Source organism: Cryptomeria japonica, chromosome 6 (genome assembly GCF_030272615.1).
Source record: "Cryptomeria japonica chromosome 6, Sugi_1.0, whole genome shotgun sequence".
NCBI lineage: Eukaryota > Viridiplantae > Streptophyta > Pinopsida > Cupressales > Cupressaceae > Cryptomeria > Cryptomeria japonica.
Window position 1 is genome coordinate 10,096,351 of NC_081410.1, and position 26,668 is coordinate 10,123,018.

At 36.6% G+C, this 26,668-nt stretch overlaps 1 protein-coding gene across 3 annotated transcripts in view; it reads right to left on the reverse strand.

The window, feature by feature from the left end:
• The window catches only part of LOC131069521 (pre-mRNA-processing protein 40C), a 47,013-nt gene extending 22,435 nt beyond the window's left edge, over positions 1 to 24,578 (reverse strand). Inside the window, exons 1-6 of one of the 3 annotated variants that reach the window (XM_058005006.2) lie at positions 24,233 to 24,578; positions 15,353 to 15,433; positions 5,373 to 5,660; positions 4,967 to 5,251; positions 3,644 to 4,855; positions 3,496 to 3,533 (exon numbers count right to left, since the gene is read on the reverse strand). In XM_058005006.2, coding sequence (XP_057860989.2) covers positions 3,496 to 3,533; positions 3,644 to 4,855; positions 4,967 to 5,251; positions 5,373 to 5,654 — 1,817 coding nt within the window. In that variant the 5' untranslated portion in view covers positions 5,655 to 5,660; positions 15,353 to 15,433; positions 24,233 to 24,578. The remainder of the gene's footprint in view (positions 1 to 3,495; positions 3,534 to 3,643; positions 4,856 to 4,966; positions 5,252 to 5,372; positions 5,661 to 15,352; positions 15,434 to 24,232) is intronic. The other 2 variants (XM_058005014.2, XM_058005001.2) reach the window with 2 other exon arrangements.
• Between the last annotated feature and the right edge of the window lie 2,090 nt (positions 24,579 to 26,668).

The window sequence follows — 26,668 nt, forward strand, 5'->3', positions numbered from 1 at the left end:
GTGAAGTTTTCAGTTATCTTTGCCATTTTTGTTTCAGTTTGGTTGTCTTTTTTGCTTTCTTGCCCCTCTCTAAAACAGAGGAAAGTCATTAATCAATCATTAATGACTTCTCAATTGTTGGAACATCTTTTGCTACCCATTTGGCAAGTAACATCAAAATTACAGTGACAAATCTATTTACCAGCACTTCTACATTTCTATACGTAATACTTTAAACTTTTTTGTTTCTGTACCCTTTCGAGGTTCAATCCTGGTAGGTGATTTTTTATTCTCTAATTAGATTTTAGCCTGTACTCTAATTTTGAAGAATATTTTGGGGCTCCCCTATGCTCTTATAACTGGATGTGCTTGATCTACTTTGATCACTTAAGCACATTAATATTAAATTGTCATTTCTTTCATGCAAGCAGAACATTTATGATTGCAATGCAATTTAATATGATTAGTAATAGTACCTACTTTTGGGTGTCAAAAGTTGTTTTCTTTAAACAGAGAACAAAAAATACTTGTTGAGTTCTGAAAATTGTTTAACTCAAATGCAATAAGCATGGCATTTGAAAATTATTTGCTCAAAATAATCAGCTTATCTATTCAACGATATACGACCGTATATATAGAGATTACAATATGACGTTCTAAGTTTAAGTGAAAACTAAAAAGCTAAAAAAATAAATAAATCTTAACAAGCTAAATAATAAAAAGCTAAGTGGACCATTCATTCTCATGAGAGATTGGTTCTTGTGAACCACTACTCATGAAACATGGGTCAATGAGTTTGACTCAAAAACTACACGGTTGAACCCTGATAGCAATATCATAGTTTGACTTGCTGTGGAAAAATACCTCCTACTTATCAATTGATGAGCTAAAGGGGCTCTATAATGAATGGTTTATAAGGCACAACACTTGCTGAAGGTTTTGCAAACGGGGTTGAAAGCTAAGTGGGTTTAAACTTGGAGGGAATTTTGTGGTTAAGTGCGCTTGAGTTGGAGTGGTACTGTGATGGGTGACCTCCCGGGAAGTCCCAATGCTGAAGTCACCCCTGTGAGCAAAGAGTGCTAAGTGGACCATTCATTCTCATGAGAGATGGGTTCTTGTGAACCACTACTCATGAAACATAGGTCAATGAGTTTGACTCAAAAACTACACAGTTGAACCCTGAAAGCAATATCATAATAAAAAGCTAACTATGCGTCTTTAATAAAGAAGCAATAGTTTCACTTAACGCACCAGAACAAGCTAAATAAGTCAACTAAAAAGGTAAATAGCTAAATAAGTCGACAACTAAGATGATCACTAAGAATAGAAGATGACCATTATAGAATAGATATTAATATTATTTTAACACCCTCCCTAATAGTCATCGTACTCAATACCCTACAGAAGACAATGCAGGTGTTTTGATCACAAATGCAAAGAACACTCTGTTGCTACGGAGACCCTCCCAGGATCTGCAGAATGTTAATGACCAAGAGTACCAAAAGCCAACTAGGCTAATGTAGCCCTCACACGCAAATTAGAGATCTGGCACACACAAATTATTGAAGCTTGAAACCATGATTTTGAGAAAAAATTAGAAAATCCTTTTGCAAAAGAGTATAAATCCAAATACCCATCATAAATCCAAATACCCATGCAAAATTTGTGAAATACAAATGATAATTTTTAAGGAAAAATTATAAACCCTACGAACAGTTTTTGAGGTAAAAATATGTGAAAACCCAAGGTAAATTTTTAAGGGAAAAAATTATAAACCTGACGAATATTTTTTTAAAGGGGAAAAAAAATATAAAAACCCATGATTTCTGAAAACACCCAAAATGTGCAGACAAAAATCCGAAACGAAGGTATTGCGTGGCAGAAAAACATAAAACCCTCACTTGAAGAAAATCAATAGAAAATCCCAAGCCAAAAAAAAAAGTGAACAACGCAGTTGCAGAGGTCAAAAAATCGCGGGAGCATTAAACCCTTTCTGTCGAATAAATCGCGGAGATCACCAAAAAAATGGCGCAAAAAGGAAATTGTCGTCGACATAAGGTGTTGGACAATGAAAACCCTGATGCCAAAAAATGGCAAGCCACTACACACAAACCCGCAAAATTCGCAAAAAATCATAGAGGGCCACTAAAATCGCTGCCGCCGCGAAACAAGGTCGAGAGAGACAAAGATGCGCACGAAAAATCTGAAGGAAATACCTACAAATCGCAAAATCAGTGCTGAGAAAACACGAGCCGTTGGAAGTCTTCTGAAAACCAACATGCACAGAGTTGCGAAATTCGTGGGCCTGCAGGTTGCGAAAAGGAGGCTAACACAAAAAAAATTGTGCGCCGAAAAAAAACGACAATCCAAAAGAAAGTCGCGGTTCCTGCAAAATCGTGGTGCTAAAAGCGATGAAAATTGCGTTTTTTTATTTTTTTTTAAAACTCAATCACGTGGGAGGCAGAAATAACCACGAACTGAAGAAATCTGAACTAGAAACCCTCAAGAAATCAAACATGGGAAATCCGAAAACCCTAGCCGGATTTCATTGCACCAGACCTAAAAAAACTTTCGGAAAAAACCCTTTTCACGAACCTCGAACAAAAGCCTTCCAAAAAGCAAAATTGTTTTTTCCAAAAAAAAATTAAAAAAAATCTGGAAAAATATTCCAGAAAGGAGGCCAAGAATTTTTATTAAAAAATTCTCCAGATCCTATAAAATCCTATCGACCCGCTCTGATACCATGAAAAATTGATTGCTCAAAATAATCAGCTTATCTATTCAACGATATACAACCGTATATATAGAGATTACAAGACGACGTTCTAAATTAAGAACAAGTCATTTAAGTGAAAACTAAAAAGCTAAAAAGCTAAATAAAGCTTAACAAGCTAAATAATAAAAAGCTAACTATGCGTCTTTAATTAAGGAGCAATAGTTTCACTTAACGCACCAAAACAAGCTAAATAAGTCCACTAAAAACCTAAATAGCTAAATAAGTCAACAACTAAGATGACCACTAAAAATAGAAGATGACCATTATAGAATAGATATTAATATTATTTTAACAGCATTGCCTAACTGTGGGATCTAGAGTTCACTCTAACAATTACACACTTGTCATGACAATTCATCCAAATGTATCAATCAAAGATTCAAAGCCCCCCGAACTGGTGTCAACATTCATTCCAAGAAGCAAAGGTTGGGAATATGTTGGCCACAGCCATTCTCTTTCCTGTTGTGGTACTAGAGTAATGATGGCTTTGCCAAATACGGGATTAAAAGTGTTAGCATCTATTTGCTTGTTAGTGTTGCAAATTCAAAATATTCAAACTCAAGAAATCACTGCCTGAGGCAAAAAAATTCACAATAGAATGCATTACAGTAATGTACATTAATAAATAATGTTCAAAAATATTTGCAATCCCTGAATCATACACTACAGTAAACATTATGCTTTTCGGAAATACAATTCTGTGATGAACAATTGACAAGAATTCAAGTGAAAGAAATTACCATGAAACTGGTGTTGGTTGCAAAGTGAGCTTTCCTGCCTGCAAAAAGTAGAAAGTAATTATTCACAGACAATTATACTGATATTTATAATCAACTTTTCTGTAAAGCTATTAATTCTAAGAGAAAAGTGCATGGTTCATATATACACCTCTCCTCTGAATCCAGGGGGTTTCTCATATGTTGATTCCCCCGTAAGAGCATTGTAATAATAAACTGCCCCAGACTCAGTTTTGTGTGCAGTCCAGGAATCTGCTTCAACATTTTTTAAAATCTGATCCTCCTTATTTGTCAATTCGCTACCTTGCTTTTCTTTATCTAACAAAAAAGGCTTTGAAGGAGCCAGTTGTGAAGCTTGATTATTGCTATTCATCTGATTGGATGTCTCCTGACGCTGCGGTGGCAAAGCTGACGGACTGACACCAGGTGGTAGATGTTCTCCAAAGTTGCTTGATAGTTGCCCACTTACAGCTTTAGCTGGGGATGCTCCAGGAGGTCCCAGAGGAGATGTTCCAAGAGGTTGGGATGCAGTAGGAACAGAAGACTGAGGCATGCCCACAGGTCGTGGTGGTTGAGGAAAGGACCCTGAAAATCCACCTGGATACGGTACGTAGGAAGGGCGATGCAGTCCAGCAAATTGTGGAGGATGCAACCATGTAGCTTGTGGAGGTGGACCATGAGATGGACCTGGTGCATATATCTGATAGGGTACTGGCTGCATGTGTTGTGAGGAGTTACTTGCAATTGGAGCAGGTGTAACAGAACCAGATGCTGCCATTGCTGCTTGGGGAGCTGGAGAGGCACCATCACCACTACTAGCAGGTGTGGCCTGAGTTTGGGTTAAGGTTGAAGTAGCAGAAATAGAAATTCCTGGAGGCCCTGATGGACCAGGAGTTAAGGTTGATGTAGAAGAAGCAGAAATTCCTGGAGGCCCTGGTGGACCAGATGGACCAGGAGTTAAGGTTGATGTAGAAGAAGCAGGAATTCCTGGAGGCCCTGGTCCAGCAGATGGACCAGGTGGTATTAAGGTTGATGTGGCAGAATGAGTTGTTCCTGGAGGCCCTGGTGGACCAGGTGGAGTTAAGGTTGATGTAGTTGAAACAGGAATTCCTGGAGGCCCTGGTCCAGCACACAGACCAGGTGGAGGGGGAGGTGGTGGGTGCCAGCGAAATGCTGTATAGGTATTGGGAGCTGCTATAGGAGTTGGGGCATGCACTGGAGGAACTAAAACATGTGATGGTGCATACATAGGCATTGATGTAGATTGAACCGATGACGATACTGGTGCTGCAGGAGCCCCAACTGGTACAGATGATGATCCTGATGCAGGTGGCCCAACCTGTACCATTCCTGTCGAGGTAACCTGCCAAAATTATAAATGCTTTCAATCAAGGTGAAAAGACCATCTCTGTTAACATTAAAGAAGTAGCTAATCATGCAAATTACAATATAAACACAAGCGCTGTGGCTTTACCATCCCAGAAGATTGCGATTGGTGGGGACTTTCTGAACCAGGGCTGGGATGTGAAGCTCCATTATATGAGAATTGTGCTGCAGGAGATGAAGGATATCCTGGAGGAACAGTAAAGGTAGGCCTAGGTGGCAGACGTGGTGAATTTATTTGTGTACCAGGAGGTCCCCAAGAACTTGGAGGTGGTGCAACTTGAGACTGTCCTGGAACTGGAGGTTGAGATTGAGGAGATGCCACAGTTGCTGTTGTGATAAAAGCCCCACCTTGTGTCATTCCTGTAGAGCTTGCCTACCAAAGAAAGGGAAAAAAAACTTCAAAACAAACCAATCAAAGTTGCAAATTTTTGTGGGAGAACAGAAACATAAAATTAAATATAAAAAATGGAATATTTTTTTAATTTAAAGCTTACATGAGTAGAAGACAACGAGTGCTGAGGACTTTCAGTGCTGCCACTGGCTACTGATGTTCCATTGTAAGAAAAGGTAGGAGCAGGTGATGGAGGATATGCTGAAACATTAGGAACAGAAAATGTAGTTTGAGGCAGTGCTTGAGTTTGGCTTGGCAGTGTATTAGGAGGCGGCCAGGAACTTGGAGGCCCTGACACAGTAGATTGTCCTGAAACTGGAGGCTGGGAAGGTACCCCAGGAGATGAAGCTTGAATAGGCTGTGATGACCAGGCCTGTGTCTCCATAAGATCCTGGTTAACGAAACAGCATTAGCAAATGAAAAACAAATATCATGGTTAAAAAAAGAGATTAAAAATATAATTTCACTATTGACAAACAAGCACTCAAATTTTCCAAGTCCAAGATGTGTCCTTGTGAAAGCTTCCATTCATTGATATACATTCTATAACAATGACCTGTATGCTTTATATTTACTTAGATGATCATAAAGTGTACTGTATCAAATGAAAAATTTACTTTCCTTGAGAATTTTGAATTTTCTCAATTTTTCAGTCCGCAAATTCTTGAGTACACTGAATATGAGTTGCACTCTTACTCTTTGGTTTTCCCAACACAGTGACTAAACAAAGTCAAGTTGCATCTATAATTCAGTGCAAGTTGTTTGGATTGAAAACAAATTAAGCAGAGTTGCCAAATACTTCCCCTCCAGTCTGGATACATATATTTGCATTTCGGATACCAGATACAGATGCTATACTCTTGGTTACAGCATGGTTATAGCATGGTCCATGGATCCAAATATCTATATAAGAAGGCCCTTGGACAACAGGTCATTCCTTCATTAAAGCTACCACCACTAGATGACAAAGGAAAGTTGATTCTAGAACCAGAGGCTATCATTCACATAAGGGAAAAGAGGCTTTGAAATACGGTCATTCCAAAATATTTGGTAAAGTGGAAGAATCTACCCCTGGAAGACACCAGGTAGGCAGGAGCTGAGATTTTTGACCATCCAAATTTTAGGTTGCTTGAGGGCAAGCAACATTCGGAAGGGTTGGAATGGCATGTCCCCTTCATTTTTTAGGCTTTAGGGTACTGTCTAATTCACCAAAAGTGTTTATAAACACTAAACTGATATTACAATAATAATATTAATTATTCTAGTGATAATCAGACCTGGTCCTAATTTTAAATAATAATAATTTATGTTTCTATTGGCCGACTTGATTTATTTATACTAGGCCAACCTATTTCTTTTCTTGCACCCACAAGCAAGTATAAAAGATAGAATAGGGTACATCTCTGATGATCATTTTGGACAGCAAAAATAATCTTCTGATCACGAATTTTACTCAACTTTAGCAAGAACAAAAATCCTTATGTGATCATCTTAAGGTCAGGACAAAAGCCCTGCCTCATTCATTTAATCCTTTTAGTGTTTTATGACTGCGAATTAAACATTTCAACATTGGCAGAGTGCTGATTGTCATTGGTAATCACTTCGGGCTGAGCAAAATGGTTTTCAACACATTGGATAGCGTTGTGACGTATTCACACATCACCCCATTGCAAATGGGGACCCCTACTTTTTTGCTTTTTGGGGTTTGTTTTTCTAGGTCTTTTAGGGTTTTGTCTATTAGCCTTTGCATGCTGAGTGTTGCCAGAGGGATCACTAGGATGGCAGGTTCTGCTTGAGCCAAGGTGAGTCAGTGGATGCTCCGGGTTAGGGTTTCTTTGAAAGTCTTCCTTAGGGCCTGGTTTTGCTCTTGTTGCTAATCGTGTCTTGCTTGGTGAGTGAATATCCTCTTTGAAGGTCTGAGTTAAGTCAAATTGGTGATTGATGAAGTCTGGAATGTCATCCTGATCTTCAAATGTCCTGAAATTTAGCTAAGTCTGGAATGTCACCCTGATCCTGAAATTTAGCTAAGTCTGGAATGTAAATTGAAGAATCCTACAAAAACTAGATTTTGCATTATAACTCTTGGAGGTCCAAAACCACTCTCAAACATCCTGACAGTATTTATGGAATATAACTTAAAGTATATGAATCCTGACAAATAGATCAAAATGTCAAATTTCGCTCCTGACCCTCCCAAAGGGTCCAAAGTGAATTTCAATTTCGCTCCTGACCCTTCCAAAGGGTCCAGAGCGAAATTCTCCATAAGACATTCTACTTTGACCCAAACTTAGAACTAACTCATTCCCAGGCATTATTAAGGGCAAAACACTTGCTTGAATTTCACCCCTGACCCTTCCAAAGGGTCTAGAGCGAAATTCTTGAAAGACCATATTTTCTCACTTGGACCTTGAAATAAATGCCACTTTGAGAGCAATTTTACTTGATGATGGTAGGAGGAGGCCTAAGAAGTCACATTCAAGCCAAGAAAGGGAGGAAAAAGGTGAGAAATGAGCCCAAGTAGGAATTTCGCTCCTGGCCCTTCCAAAGGGTCCAGAGCAAAATTCACATAACCTTCATTTTCTTCCTTGTTATGGCCAAGTTTTGGACTTCTAGGCATGGTTGCAGTGACCTTGAGGTGTTCTATCCTTTGAAAGAAGGTTTGAAGCAATCAAATGGTGAAAATCAACCTAGAAGGAGAAACTCGCTCTACCCTTCCAAAGGGTCCAAAGCAAAATCCTCCATTTGACCTTCTTTTTGCCTTAAGACCTAGGTTAGCCTTGTCTGGAGCTAGTTTTGATGGTGGATTGCCTTGATTGGGGTGGAAGGAAGTTGAATTGATTGTGTTTTGAGGAAGAATTGGATGAATGAAGTGCAAAATCAACCTGGAAAGGGAATTTCGCTCCTGACCCTTCCAAAGGGTCCAGGGCGAAAATCCTTATAACACTCATTTCCTTCCTTGTTTTGCATAGGCGTTGGTTTCCATGGCATGTTAGAGAGTGAATTGGTTTGTTCTTGCCTTGAAAGGTAGTTGGACACATTAAAAGATGAAGATTTCAGCCTAAGACATGGATTTCGCTCCTGACCCTTCCAGAGGGTCCAGAGCGAAATCCACTTTTCCTCCACTTTGCTCTTTGATATGACCAAGTTTGTTGACTCCTGAGGCATGATGGGAAGGCTTTGGTGCACATTTTCCTTTGAGAGAAGATTTGAGGTGATGAAGTAGTGGACATCAACCTAGAATGAGAGTTTCGCTCCTGACCCTTCCAAAGGGTCCAGAGCGAAATCCTCAGTTTGACCCCCTATCTTGCCTAAAATTTTGAAAATGACCCTGTCTTGAGCTAACTTGATGGTAGATTCACTTAAGTGAGATGAAAGGAGCCTGAGTTCGATCAAGTTTGAAGGAGAATTGGATGAAGGAAGTAGAAGACTAGCCAAGAATATGGATTTCGCTCCTGACCCTTCCAAAGGGTCTAGAGCGAAAATCCTTATAGACCTCAATTTCTTCCTTGTTCAGACCAAGTTCTTAGTTTCTAAGGCATGTTTGGAAGAGTTTGACATGTTTTTTGCCTTAGGGAGTGATAAAAGGTGGAGAAGATGAAGAATTTTAGCTTAAAACTTGAATTTCGCTCCTGACCCTTCCAAAGGGTCTAGAGCGAAATTCTTGAAAACACCCATTTTCACCTTAGATAAGGTCAAGACCTTGATTCTTATGGCGTGGATGCAAGGAGAGTGATGTATTTTTGCCTTCTAGAGAAGATTGGATTTGAAAAGATGAAATATCAAGCCTAGAATGGGAATTTCGCTCCTAACCCTTCCAAAGGGTCCAGAGCGAAATTCCCCAAAACCTCTCTTTTCTCTCAATTTTATGCCAAGGCAAGTGTGGACCAAGATGAAAGAAGTTGGGAGATGCCCCTGGGATTGCCCTTGGTTGGATTTTGGCCACCAAAGATGAAGATTTTGAGCTAGGACAAGGATTTCGCTCCTGACCCTTCCAAAGGGTCCAAAGCGAAATCCTAGATAGGTCATGTCCCTGGCCATGATTTTGAGTGAATTTTCCCTTTCAGGCCTTCTAGGGATCAAGCAAATGTTGTCAAGTTGAGAGATGGATCCAAATGGGGGAGTCACGGGGAAACAAAGTGAGAAGAATGGAGTTGAGTGAGGAAAGACAAGCAAGGAATGAATTTCGCTCCTGACCCTTCCAAAGGGTCTAGAGCGAAATTCTTCAAATCAACTATTTTTTCATTGTATGAGGCCAAGACTTTGATTCTTAGGGCATGGTTGAGGATGGAATGATGTTATTTAGCCTTGCAAAATAGATTGGAGTGAAGGAAATGAAATATCAAGTGAAAAACTTGAATTTCGCTCCTGACCCTTCCAAAAACTCCATTTTTCTCCAATTTTGCATCAAGCTTGATGTTGGTTGAGATTAAAGGGATCCTTAGACATGCATTTGAGCAAGTTGTGGTCACAAGTTGTGAAGATTTTGTCCTAAAATGCAAATTTCACTCCTGACCCTTCCAGAGGGTCCAGGGCGAAATCCTTTGAAACTCCTATTTTTCACCTTGTTTGAGCTAGGCAAAGGGCTAGTTGTGAGATTATGATGAAAAGAGGTTTGAAGGTTAGGCCTAGGATTATGAAATGATGAAATGAGGTCTAAATTGGCCAGGAATGCAAATTTCGCTCCTGACCCTTCCAAAGGGTCCAGAGCGAAATTCTTATAGGGCCCGTCTTTGGGGAGAATCTTGAGCAAACTTCATTTTCATGTCTTCTTGTTGATGATTTAAGGTAGAAAATGCTATGTTAGAATGAATTTATTATGTGTCCTTAATCATCTTATGGTTTGTTTTGCAGATGAAAGAAGACCAGGCCAGGACAAGGACGACCTCTTCCAGTCCATCATCATCAAGGACATTCCACATGCAAAAGGGGAGGATTCAAGGTGCTTTGAAGCGTTGGAAGACTAGGGGTGTTCAAGGAGTTCAAGTTAGCCTCGAGACCTCATTCTACCACAAGATGACAAAGAAAGGCTTCGCCAACACTTCAAGGCAAGGTATGCTACCGGAGAAGGAAGACTTGGCGATAAGAAAGCCTCATCAAGCACTTGGGAGCAAAGGAAGTACATCATTCATCATATCAAAGACGGAGGAGGGTCAACCAAGTCACAAGCATTAGGCAAGGTGGCATCCCAATCATCATTCTTCTGGTCGGATTGGTCCACCTCAGCATGTCCAGATTCAATGTACCTGACTCATCGGGGACGGCACAAACTTCGGTGTACCTACCCCTGCTTCCTATTGGTCCTCACCCTTGGAATGTAATTTTCTAATTAGCTAAGGAAGTTTGTTGTAACAAACCCTAATTAGGGTTTCTATCTTGCAATCCTAGCCATTGGTTATAAGTCAATCAGAGTCGTCGATTTGTAAAGGGCTCTCTATATAAAGCCCTAGCTCCTCATTTGTAAAGGTTAATAGTGGGTGAATAGTTAGAAATAGTGAAAAGTCAGCTGATAGAATAGCAATTAGAGTAGATTAGGAGGACAAGGCAAGAAATTGTTGCCATTGATTGTAAATAAACTCCATTTTCATTGAAGTTATGGTGAAGTGTGTTGTTTCTTTGCAATATGCATGGTCTCTTGTCGAATCTTCATTTTAGATGATAGATAATTAAATTGAATGAAAGAAGCTATTGAATGCACTCGCATGGAATCCACCTAGTCCAAACCACTAGCCTTTTGCTGACTGTAAGAGCGCCTTGCGTGGTCAACTAGCATAGAACGAGCTTAATCCCAAATCATAACACCTCTGTTGTTCACGCATTATCTTGAATGGTGATCAGTATCTGATGGTGTACGATTTGGACATATTTGAAACATCCCTTAGAAGATCGCACTGAGTTGGTGTTGAATTGTTCAACCTGATGGTGAGACCCAGCCCAGTAGGACTCCACCTAGTCATTCATCCATCTTCTCGCATTCTAGGTCTTAGAGCAGACTTCCTGAACCTTGTACCTTTTGCCATTTCTTTATCTTCCAGTTAGTAAATAGGACTTGTGATTCCAGCAAATTAGACGTTCAGGTCATCGAATGTAAGTCCCCTTGTGATTCCAGCAAAATCACATCGTACTGCAAAGAGCTTATCCACACGTAGAGAACCTACATATCAGAACCTTGGAGTTACTCCGACTAACCCTTCGACGAGATCTTCAGCAGTCGAGAAACTTTGTTCAGGAGAGGATAAGGTACCTTTAGGTATTTTATTCTGTGTTTGGTCGTGTACAAAAGACACATCAACAGATAGGTAGATCAAACTACAACAAGAGCTTCTGAGGACAGCAAGGTCCCAGGCGGATATTCTTACGATTGTTCATAATCCAAATCTAGAGCCTACACAGACAAGAAGTGTATAGCAAACTTGCTTCAGACCTAAACACTCCAAGAATCAGGCAATCATCAGCTTAGCCTAGGCAAACTAACCTCATAGATCTTACTTAGGTTAGAGAAAGATTAATTGTTGAAGGCCTTTGTCCAAGGAGTTCCCAATGGTTGAGGGCTTCTCAACCCAACCTACAAAAGGCAATTTGGGACCAAATCAGGTATAGGTGCACCATTAGCAGGGTGTTGGATACGGTAGTGTTGCAGATTTAAAGGAGGACTAGAAACAAACCTGATATCTGTGGTCACCAAGGCACTCTCTGGCATCATCACACTGTAGATTTAGAGGTTGAACCATCATCATGCTGGTCATTTCACACTATTATAACCATTTATCTGTTTCCAGTGGCCTATACAGTAGATCTATGTAGCAATTGATAGTCGGGTGAGGTTGACAAACAGCTACTAAAGGCTAGTAAATTTTAATTTTTTATGTAATCAAATTGAATACTGAATTTTGTTAAATAATTATTTTGTTTCAGACTGTATAAATCATTCAAATCTATATTCCTTGTGTATTGCAGGCTAACAGAGGTATAACGAAATCAAAATACAAAAAATAGAAGCAGCAGTGACGATTGAAGTTTGTGATGTACTTGACTTCAAACCATAGGGTCACTGCTATCAGTATTGCTTCCTCTCCATTTCAAGTGAGTAATTCCTCGTTCTCTCCATCTAACTCATCGCCAGCTTCCTCTCCACCACACTCACCTCAAAACTCCCCTATTCAACCCAATCTTTCACCTCCATCTTCACCTGATGTCACATAATTCAATACAATTGGACCTTCATTTTCCAAGCCTCCACCCATGAGGCCATCACAATTCTCCACAAATACCACACCTCTTCTAACACACCATCCAATACATTATCCTCCTAGCTACAAAAAACCCTCTCAAGGAAGAGGACAGTAGCTCAGATGAATAACCACAATTTGATGTTGTTGCTAGTTTGCTCCAAAAGTCACCCCGAACTAAAAAGGCCAAAACCACTTCTAGGTTGATGAAGGATTCTACTTCAGGCCATATGTATGTAGAAGTGGCCCATCCATCTCCCAAGAAAGACATTGGTGAAGTGACTAAGAAAGATTTCAACATTACAAGACTAAATCTGGACCCTTCTTCACATGATGGGGATATTCACAAACTTCAAGTGCCTGCTGCCAAGGTAGTTGAGAGAACAAAGAAGGATAAGCGCTTCACGGATGAACTCAAGCAGCAAGTGAAGACTTCAACTGCTTGTCTCAAAATCCATTGTCCACACCTTAGCCCAACCATTGGATAAGATTAATGCATCTTTTGATCAGAACTCTAGAAGTGGGGAAAAAGTAATTGAGAAGATATGTAAGCATCACTCTTATGGCAAGATAATTGAAGATTGGATAAACAAAATATAACCAAGGAGTCAAAGTTCATTGAAGGAGCAAAGAACTTATATGCGTTAAAGATTATAACTTCAGTAGATATCATGCTGTCGTGCTCCTCCTAATCGAGTTCCTTCTTCTACAGCTGGAGATGGTTCCATTCCTCCTCCTTGGTTCGTATTCTTTATAACTGCCACCAACTTGTATTTTCTGGAATTCGGTTCCTTTATTTAAGTTCGCCAGCTCATTGTGTGTGTCGGTGTGTAACTGACACTGTTCCTTTTGATTTATCGGGTTTGAAGCATATTATTTATTCGTGTGCCATGGGTCATTTTAATATGATGATCGATATTCTTTGAATGGTCTTCTGCTGGGACTTTGTATCTGATTTTCTGATTTGATCACTTATGTTCAGCTGTGAACATTTGGGTGTGCAAATTCATTCTATTGCATCTCCTTCTCCATTATTTGGAAGCAATATTATGATAGTTGACTTATATTTGAGCATTATCAATCATTGATAATATGATTATCTTCTAAGTGTGAGAGACATGTACTTATTTTTGAGATTTCAATAAAGGTATTACTTTTGCGGGCTGGGTTTTTCACCCTCAAGTGGAGGGTTTTCCCAAGATAAACTTTGTGTATCTTGTTTCAGATTTCTGTGTTGCTAAAACATTAACATGGTATCAGAGCTAGGTTCCTTCTATAGAGCCTAACCGCTTGAGAGGTAGATCCTGTGCTTTTGAAGGAGCTTGTGGAAGCCTAACATTTCAGCTTCAGAGGGAGCCTGGCATTTCAGCTTCAAAGGGAGCTTGACATTTCAGCTTCAGAGAGAGCCTTGCATTTCAGCTTCAGAGGGAGCTTGACATCGTGAAAATTTGGTTAATGCATTTTTCTCTGTGATGGAGAAATTTGAGGTGAAAGCCCTTGTTAATGAGTTCTTCTCTGTGAGGAAGAAGTTCGAGGTGAAATCCCTTGTTAATGAGTTCGTCTCTGTGAGGGAGAAGTTCGAGGTGAAATCCCTTATTAATGAGTTCTTCTCTGCGAGAGAAGTTCGAGGTGAAATCCCTTGTTAACGAGTTCTCTAAGAGAGAAGTTCAAGGTGAAATCCCTTGTTAACGAGTTCTCTAAGAGAGAAGTTCGAGGTGAAATCCCTTGTTCCACCCTCTGGGAGTAGCTATGGTGGATCCACCCTCTAAGAGTAGCCATGGTGGAAGTCATGTGTGTGACTCCATGACTTTATTTTCTGTTTTTCTGATTCACCCTCTAGGAGTAGCTATGGTGAATATTGTTATGCTGAGATAACAATTTTTATTTACGAAAATCTATGATGAGATTTTTGTTGACATCTCTTTGGTTGAAAACTCCATGACAACATCACGTTGAGTGACTCCGTGATGAGAGCTTGTGTAATTTCATCCATGGGAGTAGCCACAATGAACATCATGTTGAGTGAATCCATGATGCCTATCACGTTGAGAGAATCCGTGATTATTTTTGTTGTTTTCATATTTTGTTTGTCAGGTTGAGAGACTCCATGACTTGTATATCTGTGAATGATATCTCCTTTGTTAAGAGGGAGTGTTAAAGATTATAACTTCAGTAGATATCATGCTGTCGTGCTCCTCCTATTTGAGTTCCTTCTTCTACGGCTGGAGATGGTTCCATTCCTTCTTCTTGGTTCGTATTCTTTATAACTGCCACCGACTTGTATTTTCTGGAATTTGGTTCCTTTATTTAAGTTCGCCAGCTCATTGTGTGTGTCGATGTGTAACTGACACTGTTCTTTTGTATTTATCTTCCACCTTCTTCTTGAGGAGTTATCAGGTTTGAAGCATATTATTTATTCGTGTGCCATGGGTCATTTTAAGATGATGATCGATATTCTTTGAATGGTCTTCTGCTGGGACTTTGTATCTTATTTTCTGATTTGATCATTTATGTTCAGCTGTGAACATTTGGGTGTGCAGATTCATTCTATTGCATCTCCCTCTACATTATTTGTAAGCAGTATTCTGATAGTTGACTTCTATTTGAGCATTATCAATCATTGATAAAATGATTGTCTTCTCAGTGTGAGAGACATGTACTTATTTTTGAGATTTCAATAAAAATATTAATTTTGCGGGCTGAGTTTTTCACCCTCAAGTGGAGGGTTTTCCCAGGATAAACTCTGTGTATCTTGTTTCAGATTTCTGTGTTGCTAAAACATTAACAATATGATGATATTGACTGTAGAAAAAAGACCAAACAGGAAAAAAAAGTTTAAATAAGGATTGACACGAACCTTAAGGAGATGATGAGTATGTGCAATGACAAGCTCACCACAAAGCAGATTTTCTCAAGTGCTGAAGAGAACAGATGTCTCCTTTGAATAAAAAGCATCAAATGGAAGATGTTAGTCATCAAGCAAAATATCCAAAAGCAGACCAAATTGCTAAAGGACAGTGATCAAATAAAGGAAAATATTCAAATCAATTTCTTATCCATCAACTTTCACATTCAAAATAAGGTCAATTCTCAAATCATCGACACTCGATCTATGAAGGACAACTTCAAAGAAATGATTGAAAATTTATTCGATAAGCAAGCATTCAATGTGGACGCGATGAAGAGATTGAAACCTATTGACACTGCCCTAATACACCATGTTGATCACCAAACAATTTGAAAACTCGGGACCACCAATGTGATCATCCCAAGGCACAATGAACTTGCTACCACCATCAAGGTGTTTCATGCTTACAAAGTAGAAAAATTGCTCAAACACTGCAATCCCCAATAAAGGACAAAGATGACACCAATGATGATATCATATTAAAGTTATTTTGTAATGTTTCTATAATGGTCATTCAATTAGTTAGTTTAGGATCTTTCCTTTTCGTAGTTAGTTCTTATTTAGAATGATTCTTTTCGGTCTTTCGTTCTTGTTTTAGAATCTTTGCTTGTAATTGCTTATTTAAGTAGCCTTCATCTACTTTCCTAATAACAACAATCAATTATCATTTCATGGTATCAAAGCTTAGGTTCCTTTTTTGGCGAATTTTTATAAAAAAAATCATGCTTTCATTACCTAGAATATATTTCTAGAAGTTTTTTAATCATTTTTTTATGAAAACTCATGGTTTTGGTTTCTCCTAGAAATTTTTTGTGAAAATTTTATCAGAATTTTTTTTTCAATTTTTTTAATAAAAATCGAAGGTCTTCTTTTTTAGAAGAATTTTGAGGGTTTTAAGCTGCAAAAAGCGTCAATTTTTAATCGCGGATTTTGTATAAGGAAAAATTGTGGGTCGTTTTTTACCATTAAATTGCAGTTGTTTACAAAAGAAAATTGCAGCAAGGTTATACTAAAAACCATGGAGTATTTTCTATTGAATAGCAGGTTTTTATTGAGCAAGGTTGCCAAATTTTTCAAAGCTTATTTTGCATTTTTTTAATCAAATTGTGGCAGTCTTTCGTATTTCCTACATGCGATCTGGGTGTTTCCATCCGAAAAAGGTGTTAATCTGAGTTTTCTTTTCCACGCAAGGTTTTTTTTGCGAACTCACCACTTCTGCTCTTTTTCGCATGAGGATATGTTTGAAAGTTATTTTGGTCACAAGGGCTTGGACGACTTCTCTCCCGAGAGGGGAATACATTGCGACCTAGTTTTTGCAGCAATTTTGTGGTGAGTTTCAGCAAAAACTGTGATTCTACCTGCGTGCTAGGGTTTTCTCGCCCTTACTGTAGACATTTTTCCAAAATTGTGATTTTCTGCACACCTAGGATTTTGACTGGTGTCTTTTTCTTGCAGCTAGGGTTTTAAAAATCATGGGTTGGGTTCTTCTCAGCTACAGTGGCTCTAGTATTTTCACTACGTTTTTGGGCGACCTAAGGTTTCAGCATACAACCTAAGCTTTCGCAGTGAGTGGGTTGTGAGTTATTTGATTTTTTTCCAAAAAAATCATGATGGGTTTTTTAATTTTTGCACAGCGGAAGCATGGTGGACCCATAACCTGATGAGTTTTTCATTTTTTGTGCAAAAATTGTGGATTTTCTCCATATTTTTGAGTTCATGGGGTTTTACCATTTTACCACAACATGAAGGTTTTTGCCAATTATTTCACAAAATCGTGTGATTTCAGCACTGCATCTAGGGTTTGATGATTTTTCCACAAAATCATGGTTTCTTGCAGCTTGCTTTGGATCACACCTAGGGTTTCTAGGGTGAATAGTGTTCTGCAAACAAATTTTGGGTGTTGCTACTTTTGATGGTTTTTCGGAAAAAATGAAGATTTTTGAGAAGCTGATCTCAATTTTTGTCTCAAGGTAGCGGGAGAAATGGCTTCATTACCCAACATCATGTTGGAAGGATTGTGGTAAAGCTTGGTCTGGAAAATAATTGAATAGATAATCGAATGATTATATTTACAAATATACAACGTATATAAAGAGAATTACAAGATAGTGTGCTAAAAAGAATGAACTGTTAAACTAAAGCTTCAACCTGAAGCTAAAAAGCTAATAACACTTAGAAAAGCTAAATAGTTAAAAACTAAAAAGCTAACTATGCATTCTAATAAAAGAAGCAATAGGTACACTAAACAAACTAAAAAGCTAAATAAGATGACAACTAAGATGACCATTATAGAATAGATATAATATTATTTTAAATCCCTAAAGAAGACACTGCAGGTCTTTTGATCACAAATGCACAAATGGAAAGAACACTCTACTGCTATAGAGACCCTCCCAGGATCTACTGAATGTTAATGACCAAGAGTACCAAATGTTGTCCAACCTAATGTAATTCTCACAAGCAGTGTTACCCGGGGACGCGTTTCCGGCATAATTTGACCAATCCCAGAGATGGGGACGTCTCGAAAAATCGGAAACTTTCAGAAACCCGTACTCTGGCTGTCCCATAAAATTAATGATTGTATCTTGATTATTTGTTTGACTTCCACTCTCATGCAAACTCTCAATTTAAATTATTTAACACAAACGTTATATGTTAAGGTTTTATAATGTATATAAGCATGCTTTGTCCATGTTTTTATACGAATATTTAAAATTTCCCTATATATTTTAAATTTTCCCTATTTTTTATATAGGTGTCCCCACTGTCGTCCCCTACCAATCCCCTACTTTGGGAAAAAAAATCTGTCCCGGAAACCCGTTTCCTCGTCCCCCTGTCCCAGAAACTCGGGGTAACATAGCTCATAGGCGAAATATAGAACTGTCACATTCGAATTACTAAGCCTAAAACCACGATTTTGAGGAAAAATCGACAAACCCTCCAAAGAGCAATTAGACATTTTGACAAAAACCAAAAAAACTTTTTCTGAACAGCACTAAGCAATGTTTGCTCCAGCAACTCCAAAACAAATTGCAAGATACCATGGTTGCAGATGTTCGCCCCAACAACTCCATGTGCGACCCAAAACAAACTACAACAAAGCATGATTTTTATGGAAAAAACAGTCAAACCCTGAAAACTGGATTTACAAATCATCGTTTTTGTTGATAAGAACGGTAAAACCCAAATAACCAAAAATCCCACACAAACTTTGCGAATTACAGATGATAATTTTTAAGGAATAGTTATAAAGTATAAACCCTACGAACAAGTTTTGAGAAAAATCATGAAAACCCTAAAACGTCACGTGGTAAAACAGCAGACATCACACAACAAAACCTGATTTTTGAGGAAAAAATCAAGCAAAACCCTCCCATGATTTTTTGTGGAGAAAAATCATAAAACTCAGAAAAATAATTTCTATGGCCAAAATTAATAAAACCCATAAATAAAAAATTATCAAAACCCAAAAATAAATTTTTTTAAGGGAAAAATCATTAAAAAAACAGAAATAATTTTTTTTCAAGGGGCAAAAATTTTTAAACCCAAAAAAAAATCTTCCATCGTGAGAAGAAGCCTTCCCTTCACACGCACAACACCCACGATTTTTAAAGCCAAGATAGCAAGCTAAACCAAAAGCCGCTACAGAAACCAATCACCAAAAAAAAGAAGCAACGAAATCGTAAAAAAATGGAGATAAGAGAAAATGCAGCCAGAAACCCTCGAGCCACGAAATAAAAAAACCATATCAGTGGCTTTAGCAATTAAAGGAGAAAAATGTCTGAGCAACGCACAAAATCACCCATGCACGCACAAATAGACACGCGGAACACACCTAGTCGCTAGGTTGTTGAAACTTCGTTGTAAAAAAAATGGTGCCCATCAATAAAACTGTCCACGCAAAAAATCAGTAAACGCCACCAAAAATCGTGCAAAGCAGTAAGACGCGGCAAAAAAACGTGCCACCAAAAAATGCATGAAATCCACAAACAAAAATCCGTGAAACACAGAGAAAAGACGCCGGAAAAAAATAATGCCGCCACAACCCACAGACATGTGGCCAAAAACCCTCTACCAACAAAAAAAAATCGCAAAAAAAGAATTGAACCGCCACTGGGAATAATAGCCCGTGTAAAACAACGATTTGCAAAAACATAACCTGCAAAAAAAGAAACCCTAGCTCACAAACTGCAGAAGACAAATCCACCCTCAAAAAAAACCTTCACGAAGACGAATTGCAGATGAAGAAACCCTCACGAACAAACCCATGAACTCAAAAACCCTCAGCGCTACAAACCAGCAATCAGTTTTTTTCCATAAAGAAAACACTTGAAAATTTTCTAGAAATTATTTCCAGGTAGAAGGGCTTACGAACCTTTTATTAAAAAATTCACCAAACTCTAAAAAATCCCATCAACCCGCTCTAATACCATGAAAAATTATTGAATAGATAATTGAATGATTATATTTACGAATATACAACGTATATAAAGAGAATTACAAGACGGTGTTCTAAAAAAAACGAACCGTTAAACTAAAGCTTCAACCTAAAGCTAAAAAGCTAAAAACGTATAAAAAGCTAAAAACGTATAAAAAGCTAAAAACGTATAAAAGCTAAAAAGCTAACTATGCGTTCTAATAAAAGAAGCAATAGTTACACTAAACAAACTAAAAAGCTAAATAAGATGACAACTAAGATGACGGTTATAGAATAGATAGAATATTATTTTAATATGGTCATATCTAGAAGTTCTGCAGAAAGCAGTTGGCTGATCAAAAGTCCAACTAGAGAGGATCTCAGCAATAGGATCATGTCGCAGAGCATTATGAAGAGAATGAGTCTGCCTTCTATGCATTCATGGCCAAATGACCTGCAGATTATGTCAAGTCTTCTATAGGGTAGCTAGTAGAATGACCATTAAGGGAGGGTAGTAAAGTTATTTTGTAATGTTTCTATAATGGTCATGACATTTAGTCAATTAGTTTAGGATCTTTCCTTTTCATAGTTAGTTCTTATTTAGAATGTTTCTTTTCAATCTTTTGATCTTGTTTTAGAAACTTTGCTTGTAATTGCTTTTTTAAGGAGCACTCATCTTCTTTGTTAACAACAACAATCAATTATCATTTCATATCATACCACATCAATATAATGTTTGAGGTATTTTATCAAACTTTATTTAAAGACTTAAAGTTATTTAAAGCACTTGAGTTTCCAAAATTTTGGAGAAAACTCAAGGCTGACCCCACAATGCAGTGGTTCGCTGTGAGCCTCCTATATGGGAGGTCATGGATTCGAGTCTACTCGACTGGTTCTTAGCTCCAAGGAAAAGCTAAAATACCGCTTTGGCTGTGACTTATCAAAAAAAAAATGGAGAAAACTTTTAACCTTTAATTAATAATCATCTTAAAATTGCTCACGATGGAAAAGTCTATATATATAAAGTCTACGAGTTTTGCAATTTTTAGGCATTGGAAACAAAGGAATCGGTTTGGAGTCTATGTGTTGGCAACATGTTTCTAAGTTATTTATGTAATGTGATGTAATATCTAATTTTAGTGTTTGAATATTCCATGTTGATTTATTTATGAGTTGTTTTTGAAGTAAACAAACTATGTTTTGTTTGGAAGGTGATTCATAGGTCTATGAACCATACATTATGTGCAAAGCAATTCTTGGTTATATCCTTTATATATTTCTGGTTTTAAAAAGAACAAATCTTTGATTTTGCTTCCATTTTGTGATATTAAAAAATAGTTTTTTGTATTGAGGAGTTATTTACTTTCCTCATTTTCGTCTTTCCCGCTTTCTAGTCAAAAGAAAACCCTTAGAACCTAAAACTTATCATAAGATGGAGTTGTACTCTAAAATTTAGAGGAAAATCGTTTTAATAAGTTGACAACTTCTCCAACTGTTGGTTATATTTGCCATCTCAAATTGGGCATTTCAAGGTCATTTTAATAAAAAATAAACAGTGACAAATTTGTTAATCAACAATGTTGAAGAGAGAATTTGGAAGCAACCTCTAGATTGTGATAGAGTTGACCTTCATTTCAATCATGTTACTTTTATGAGCATTTTGTGGAGATTTTGTATAAATAAGCAATCTAAGGGTTGTCAGGATGCTTTTTGGCAGAGCCTTCATCATCAAATGGTTCCAAATAATTTTGTCGCCTCTTGCCCCCCCCCACTGTGCTTTTGTGTCTTCTCTTTTAAAGGCCCCACTTGGGTTTGTAGAGATTATTTGCCCTTCCCCTATGAAGGCTTCCCACCCTAGGGAAGTAAAGGTAAATCACTCAATAGTAATTGTTCAACAAAATTACACCCCTTCTTGTGTTCCTTACAAGAAGAGGGTCGTGACTTCTTCGTCAATGTCTTCTTTCCAACATGGAGTATCCCAACAAGCAATGTTCAAGGTACTCCATGAAAAGGGATATTGTGCTTGAGCCTTGAAATTCTCATATTGTAGAGTTGACCCTTTTAAGTGATGTGTTGGATGGTTTGGATGGGCAAACTCCAATCTTGAAGAGAAAATCCTTAGCAAGTATAAATGTTTTTGGCCAAATGATTCTCAAATCTCATGTGAAGAGGGTGAGGGATTGTTTCCCTTGTTTCATAGGTGTGTAGGGTTGTTTTTGCCCTAGTTGGTATGAGGTTTCTATTTGGTTTCTTGTGTAGCAAGATTATTGGCCTTGTTGTCTTGCTTCAAGTTTGTTGGCTTTCTTGTTGTACTCTGGTTGTGTTTGGTGTTTCTTGGGAGAAGGGTCCTATAGACCTCTCATTGTTTAATTGATCAAAAAATTATTACATTTTAACATTTTTTATTTAATATATCTAAATTTTAATATTTTTAATTTAATATAGCTATATTTTAAACTTAGTAATATATATTTATGAACTTAATTCCTATTTTAAGGCTACACTATGTATATATTCATGATTTTATAAAATTACAAATGCACCCAAAACATACCCAATCCCCAAAAAGCCGTCACACTAATGTACCTAAATTCCCATTCCCACACTAGTAACTTAGACATTACATTCAACCCAATCAAAAATATACATAAGCAAGAAAAAATTAGAATTAATCAATCTTAGTATACATAAAGCAAACAAACATAAATATGTGCAATAAAACATTGCACAAAGATATTACTCAACTACGTTAAAAACCTAAATATTCTTCTTTTCTTACTAGGGGTAAAGATAAAATCCTGCATTCAATCAAATCTAACCAAAACTAGTGTTGAAAATTTTTCAAATTAACCAAAGTTATTCATATATATTTGCATGCAATAAAACCTTACAGATATATTCAGTTTACTCTCTATATTTTATATCTGGAATAAATTATGTTAATCCAAACTATTTTGCTATGCTTAATAACAAGGTCTAAAGTTGGGCTCTGACAATGGATCCAATCAAGGATTAACAGTGTCAAGTAAAAATAAAAATTGATCAATGGAAGTATAAATTAATCAATCAAAACAGGGCAAGAACAAGTTACAATAAAACCTTCCTCAAATATACACATTTGAATATTTCTATGTGTTTCATCTGGAATTATCTATGTTAATTCTAACAATTTTTATACAGTTATTAAATTTTGGCATTCAATACATCCAAGGGTAAACAGTAAAGTAAAAATAATCAAAATATGCATAAAGCAAAAAAAAGGAGTGAAGTACAGAACAAAAACTTGCACAAATATTATTTTCTTTGTTTTATCTGGAATAAAATGTGTCAATACTCAATATTTTGCTCCGCTTTACCAGGGTCAAAGTTAAAATACAGCATTCAATCTGACCTAGGATACAGTGGCAAGCAACAATCAAAATTAAATTTTAATTAATCAATTTTAAATATATCTATAACTAAAAAGTGAATGAGGCATATTATAAAGTTTTCTGTGTGCTTATCTGGAATCGGTTATAACAATCCTAAATAATTTGCTATATTGCACTACGTTTAAAGTTAAACTGCTGCACTAATTTCACCCAAGGGTGCGCTAGAAATCAACCAATTAAAGAATACATAAATCATAAAAACAAAAACAAAACAAGATACACAATAAAAATATAGGTGAATTTTTCAAATAACTAGTACTAAAGTTAAATTCTGGATTCAATCCAATCAAGCCTAAAACAGTTGCAGTGTATACATAAAACCAAGAAATAATGACAGAACGAGGTACACAATAAAATGTTTTACATTTTTTATTTTCTCTGTTGTACCTGGATTCATCTATGCTAAGTGTAAATATTCTGCTAAACTTAACTAAGATTTAAGTTGAGCTCCGTTATTCATTCCAACCACTGCTAAACAGTGGCAATTGAAAATCAATAGTAGTTAATCATAGTATAAACTAATTCAAAAGTCAAAACAGAAAAGGATACACAATAAAACCTTTCATTATTACACATTGGTCTATTAACAATGGCTAAAGTTACAGCCTAGAAAACATTGACGAGTAAAACATAAAAAATAATCAATCGAGGTACAAATAAATCCAAAAATAAAAACAAAATGAGCCACGCCCTAAAACCTTGAATAAATATAAATTCTCTCTGTGTTTTATCTTGAATAAGTTATGTGGGCTCAAAATATTTTCCAAAGCTTAACTAGGGTTAAAGTTATGCTTCAACACTCAAGGCGACCGAGGATTGACACTGGCTACTGAAAATTAAAAATAATCAATCTAACTATGAATGAAGCCAAAACAAAAAACATAAAGGACGAGCTAGAAAACAAAACCTTGCTGAAAATTCCCTCAATAAGCTGTATATCTCATAAGATGGTTAGGGTTTCAAACAAATTTTAAAGCATACCTCTTTTCTATTTCTTTCAGCGAGGAGTCTGGTTCGAACGCTGATCTTTGTCCCGTGAATAAGTAGGGTTTTAAGAAAGCCTGTGAATGGTAACAATATCCTTTTAGCAGAGCGATGAATTATGAATCGAAAACATATCTACAGGGAAAGATTTCCCTATCTTTTCCTTAGGGTTGTGCAGTGATTAAATATTTGATTTCTAGGCAGTGATGCTCGAACTAATTTGTTTTTTAAATAAAATACTTGACCGCGGCGTGTGGTTGGATTATATACGTAAACGTACCTCGGCCTAAATATTTCTACCGTTCATTTTCGAAGGGATATTTTCTTAGCAGTAACTGTTGCGATTAATATTTAAAATTACCATCCATATTTTAGAATAAGGTATTGCGGAGGGTTTTCTTAAAATATTTTTTAGAATTTTAATTATATACAATTAAATTTCTAGAATTCATGTAATTGAAATCAGATGTTTCTTGTGTGTTGTTTTTCATCAATGTTTGAAATCATATTGTATTCATCATCAAAATGTTATATTGTAAGGAGAGATGAAAAAATAAATTTTAAAATTTGAAGATATTTAAAAAAAATTATATCTTTTAAATTTATAATTATATTAGTAGATTTAAAAACTATAGATAAATGACATCTCAAATCTTACAACACCTTCTTAAAATCTCAAATCAAATCTTATTTAGAAATGATTACTTCAAACTAAAATTTTAGTAACATCCTAAAATCTAGAATACACTCCTATTTTTTCTTGCACAAGATTTCAATTTATGTGATAACATCATTTTCTCCTCCTCATATAATCCAATGATTCTATGGAACCTTTTTTACATACATCTATTTTTTTTTAAATAGTTATTTTATTTATTTAAGAGTTAATTTATTTTAGAATTATTTTTTATTTTTCACATATATACATAGACATGTAAATTTAATTTTTAATTAGGAATTATTCTATTTTATCTAGATTATTTATTTTATTTTTATTATACATTTTTTAAAAATTATTTTTAAATAACATGTTTATTAAATTAAAAAAATAACTTATAATATATTTATTTACTTTGTTCAACAATAATAACTTTATTTGGTGGGGGAATGAAGATTTATGGCAAGCTATCACTCTACAAAGATGGGTAGGTTAGAGACAACATGGAAAGTCATGTATTTTTCATCATTCACCAAGAAAACCTATTGTCTCTAATATAGATAGAAAGATTGTGTAGTGTTCCCTTCTTAGACCTCCTATTAGCCTATTTCTAGATTCTTTTAAGCTATTTAATGGTTGTTAGGGGACTCCTATTTTTCTTGGAGAACTCGATTTTTAGTTTTCTTGGCTTTTGACAACTATATGGGTGTTTAGTTGGCATTCTTATTAATGGCAATTCTCTTTGTAGTGTTTTGAGTTTTTTGAGTTATTCTCCATGATTCTTCGAGAGTATTGTTATTCATAGCAAGTACTTGTTTTAGCACCTGGCATTATTCTTCGGGATCAATTATGTCTCAACATGATTGGTTTCAATTTTTGGTGCCTTGGTGGGGATTTTCGCAAAGTAGTTAGAATTATTTTAATATTTGCACTAAAGTTATAAAGTAATTGTTTTGATGAATGTATCCTATTTAACCTTGCATTAGTATAAATAAAATAATATAATATTCACAAAAAAAGTTAGGGTGGTAAAAAGGGACACCCACAAGAGTCTAAACATATTGTCAAGCCCTAAGAACATAAAATCAAAACAAACGACCGAAGCCCAAAGCAAACTTAAGCAACTAAAGCCATGTCGGGCGAAGGAGGGTCATTATCATCTAGTTTCCCCCAAACACCCTAGGGAAAAGTCACCAATAGGCTCCCAACTAGTGTGAGCATTTTCTCTTGGTGGCAAACTAGAGAGATGACAAGTAGCACACGAGAAACCTTGTTGGTGTCAAGTCATTCAGTGTCCCACCACAAAGATGGTTGATGTGATGACAAGGACCATCCTCCATGAGTTGCAGACTCTCTGGGGTTCTAAGGAGCGTGACAACAAGAGTCACAATCTCCATGGTTGTACTATCTTGAGCATCAGTTATGTCATGCAGACATCCACAAGGAGTGGTCAAGGGGAACTTGGGCAACAATATAGAGAATGTTTTCTCAATGGTCTAGAAGCTCCTGTAAATGAGTCATCTCAAGTGCAACTTTGCTAGTTTGCACTTATACATCTACATAATAACATTAGATCAAATAACGACTTTAGAATATCAAGAAAAGAATTTGTCTGTAGAAGTGTCGTTGAATAAAGCTACATTTTTGTCATTCCAAATGTTAAAAAGAATCTCCACCCTAAAAGTGTGTCATATATGAAAAAACTTGTGAGGGACACAAGGCTAGTCTCTAAGTAGAACCATTTGTCATGAGAAGGAATTGGGTCTAAATGTCTT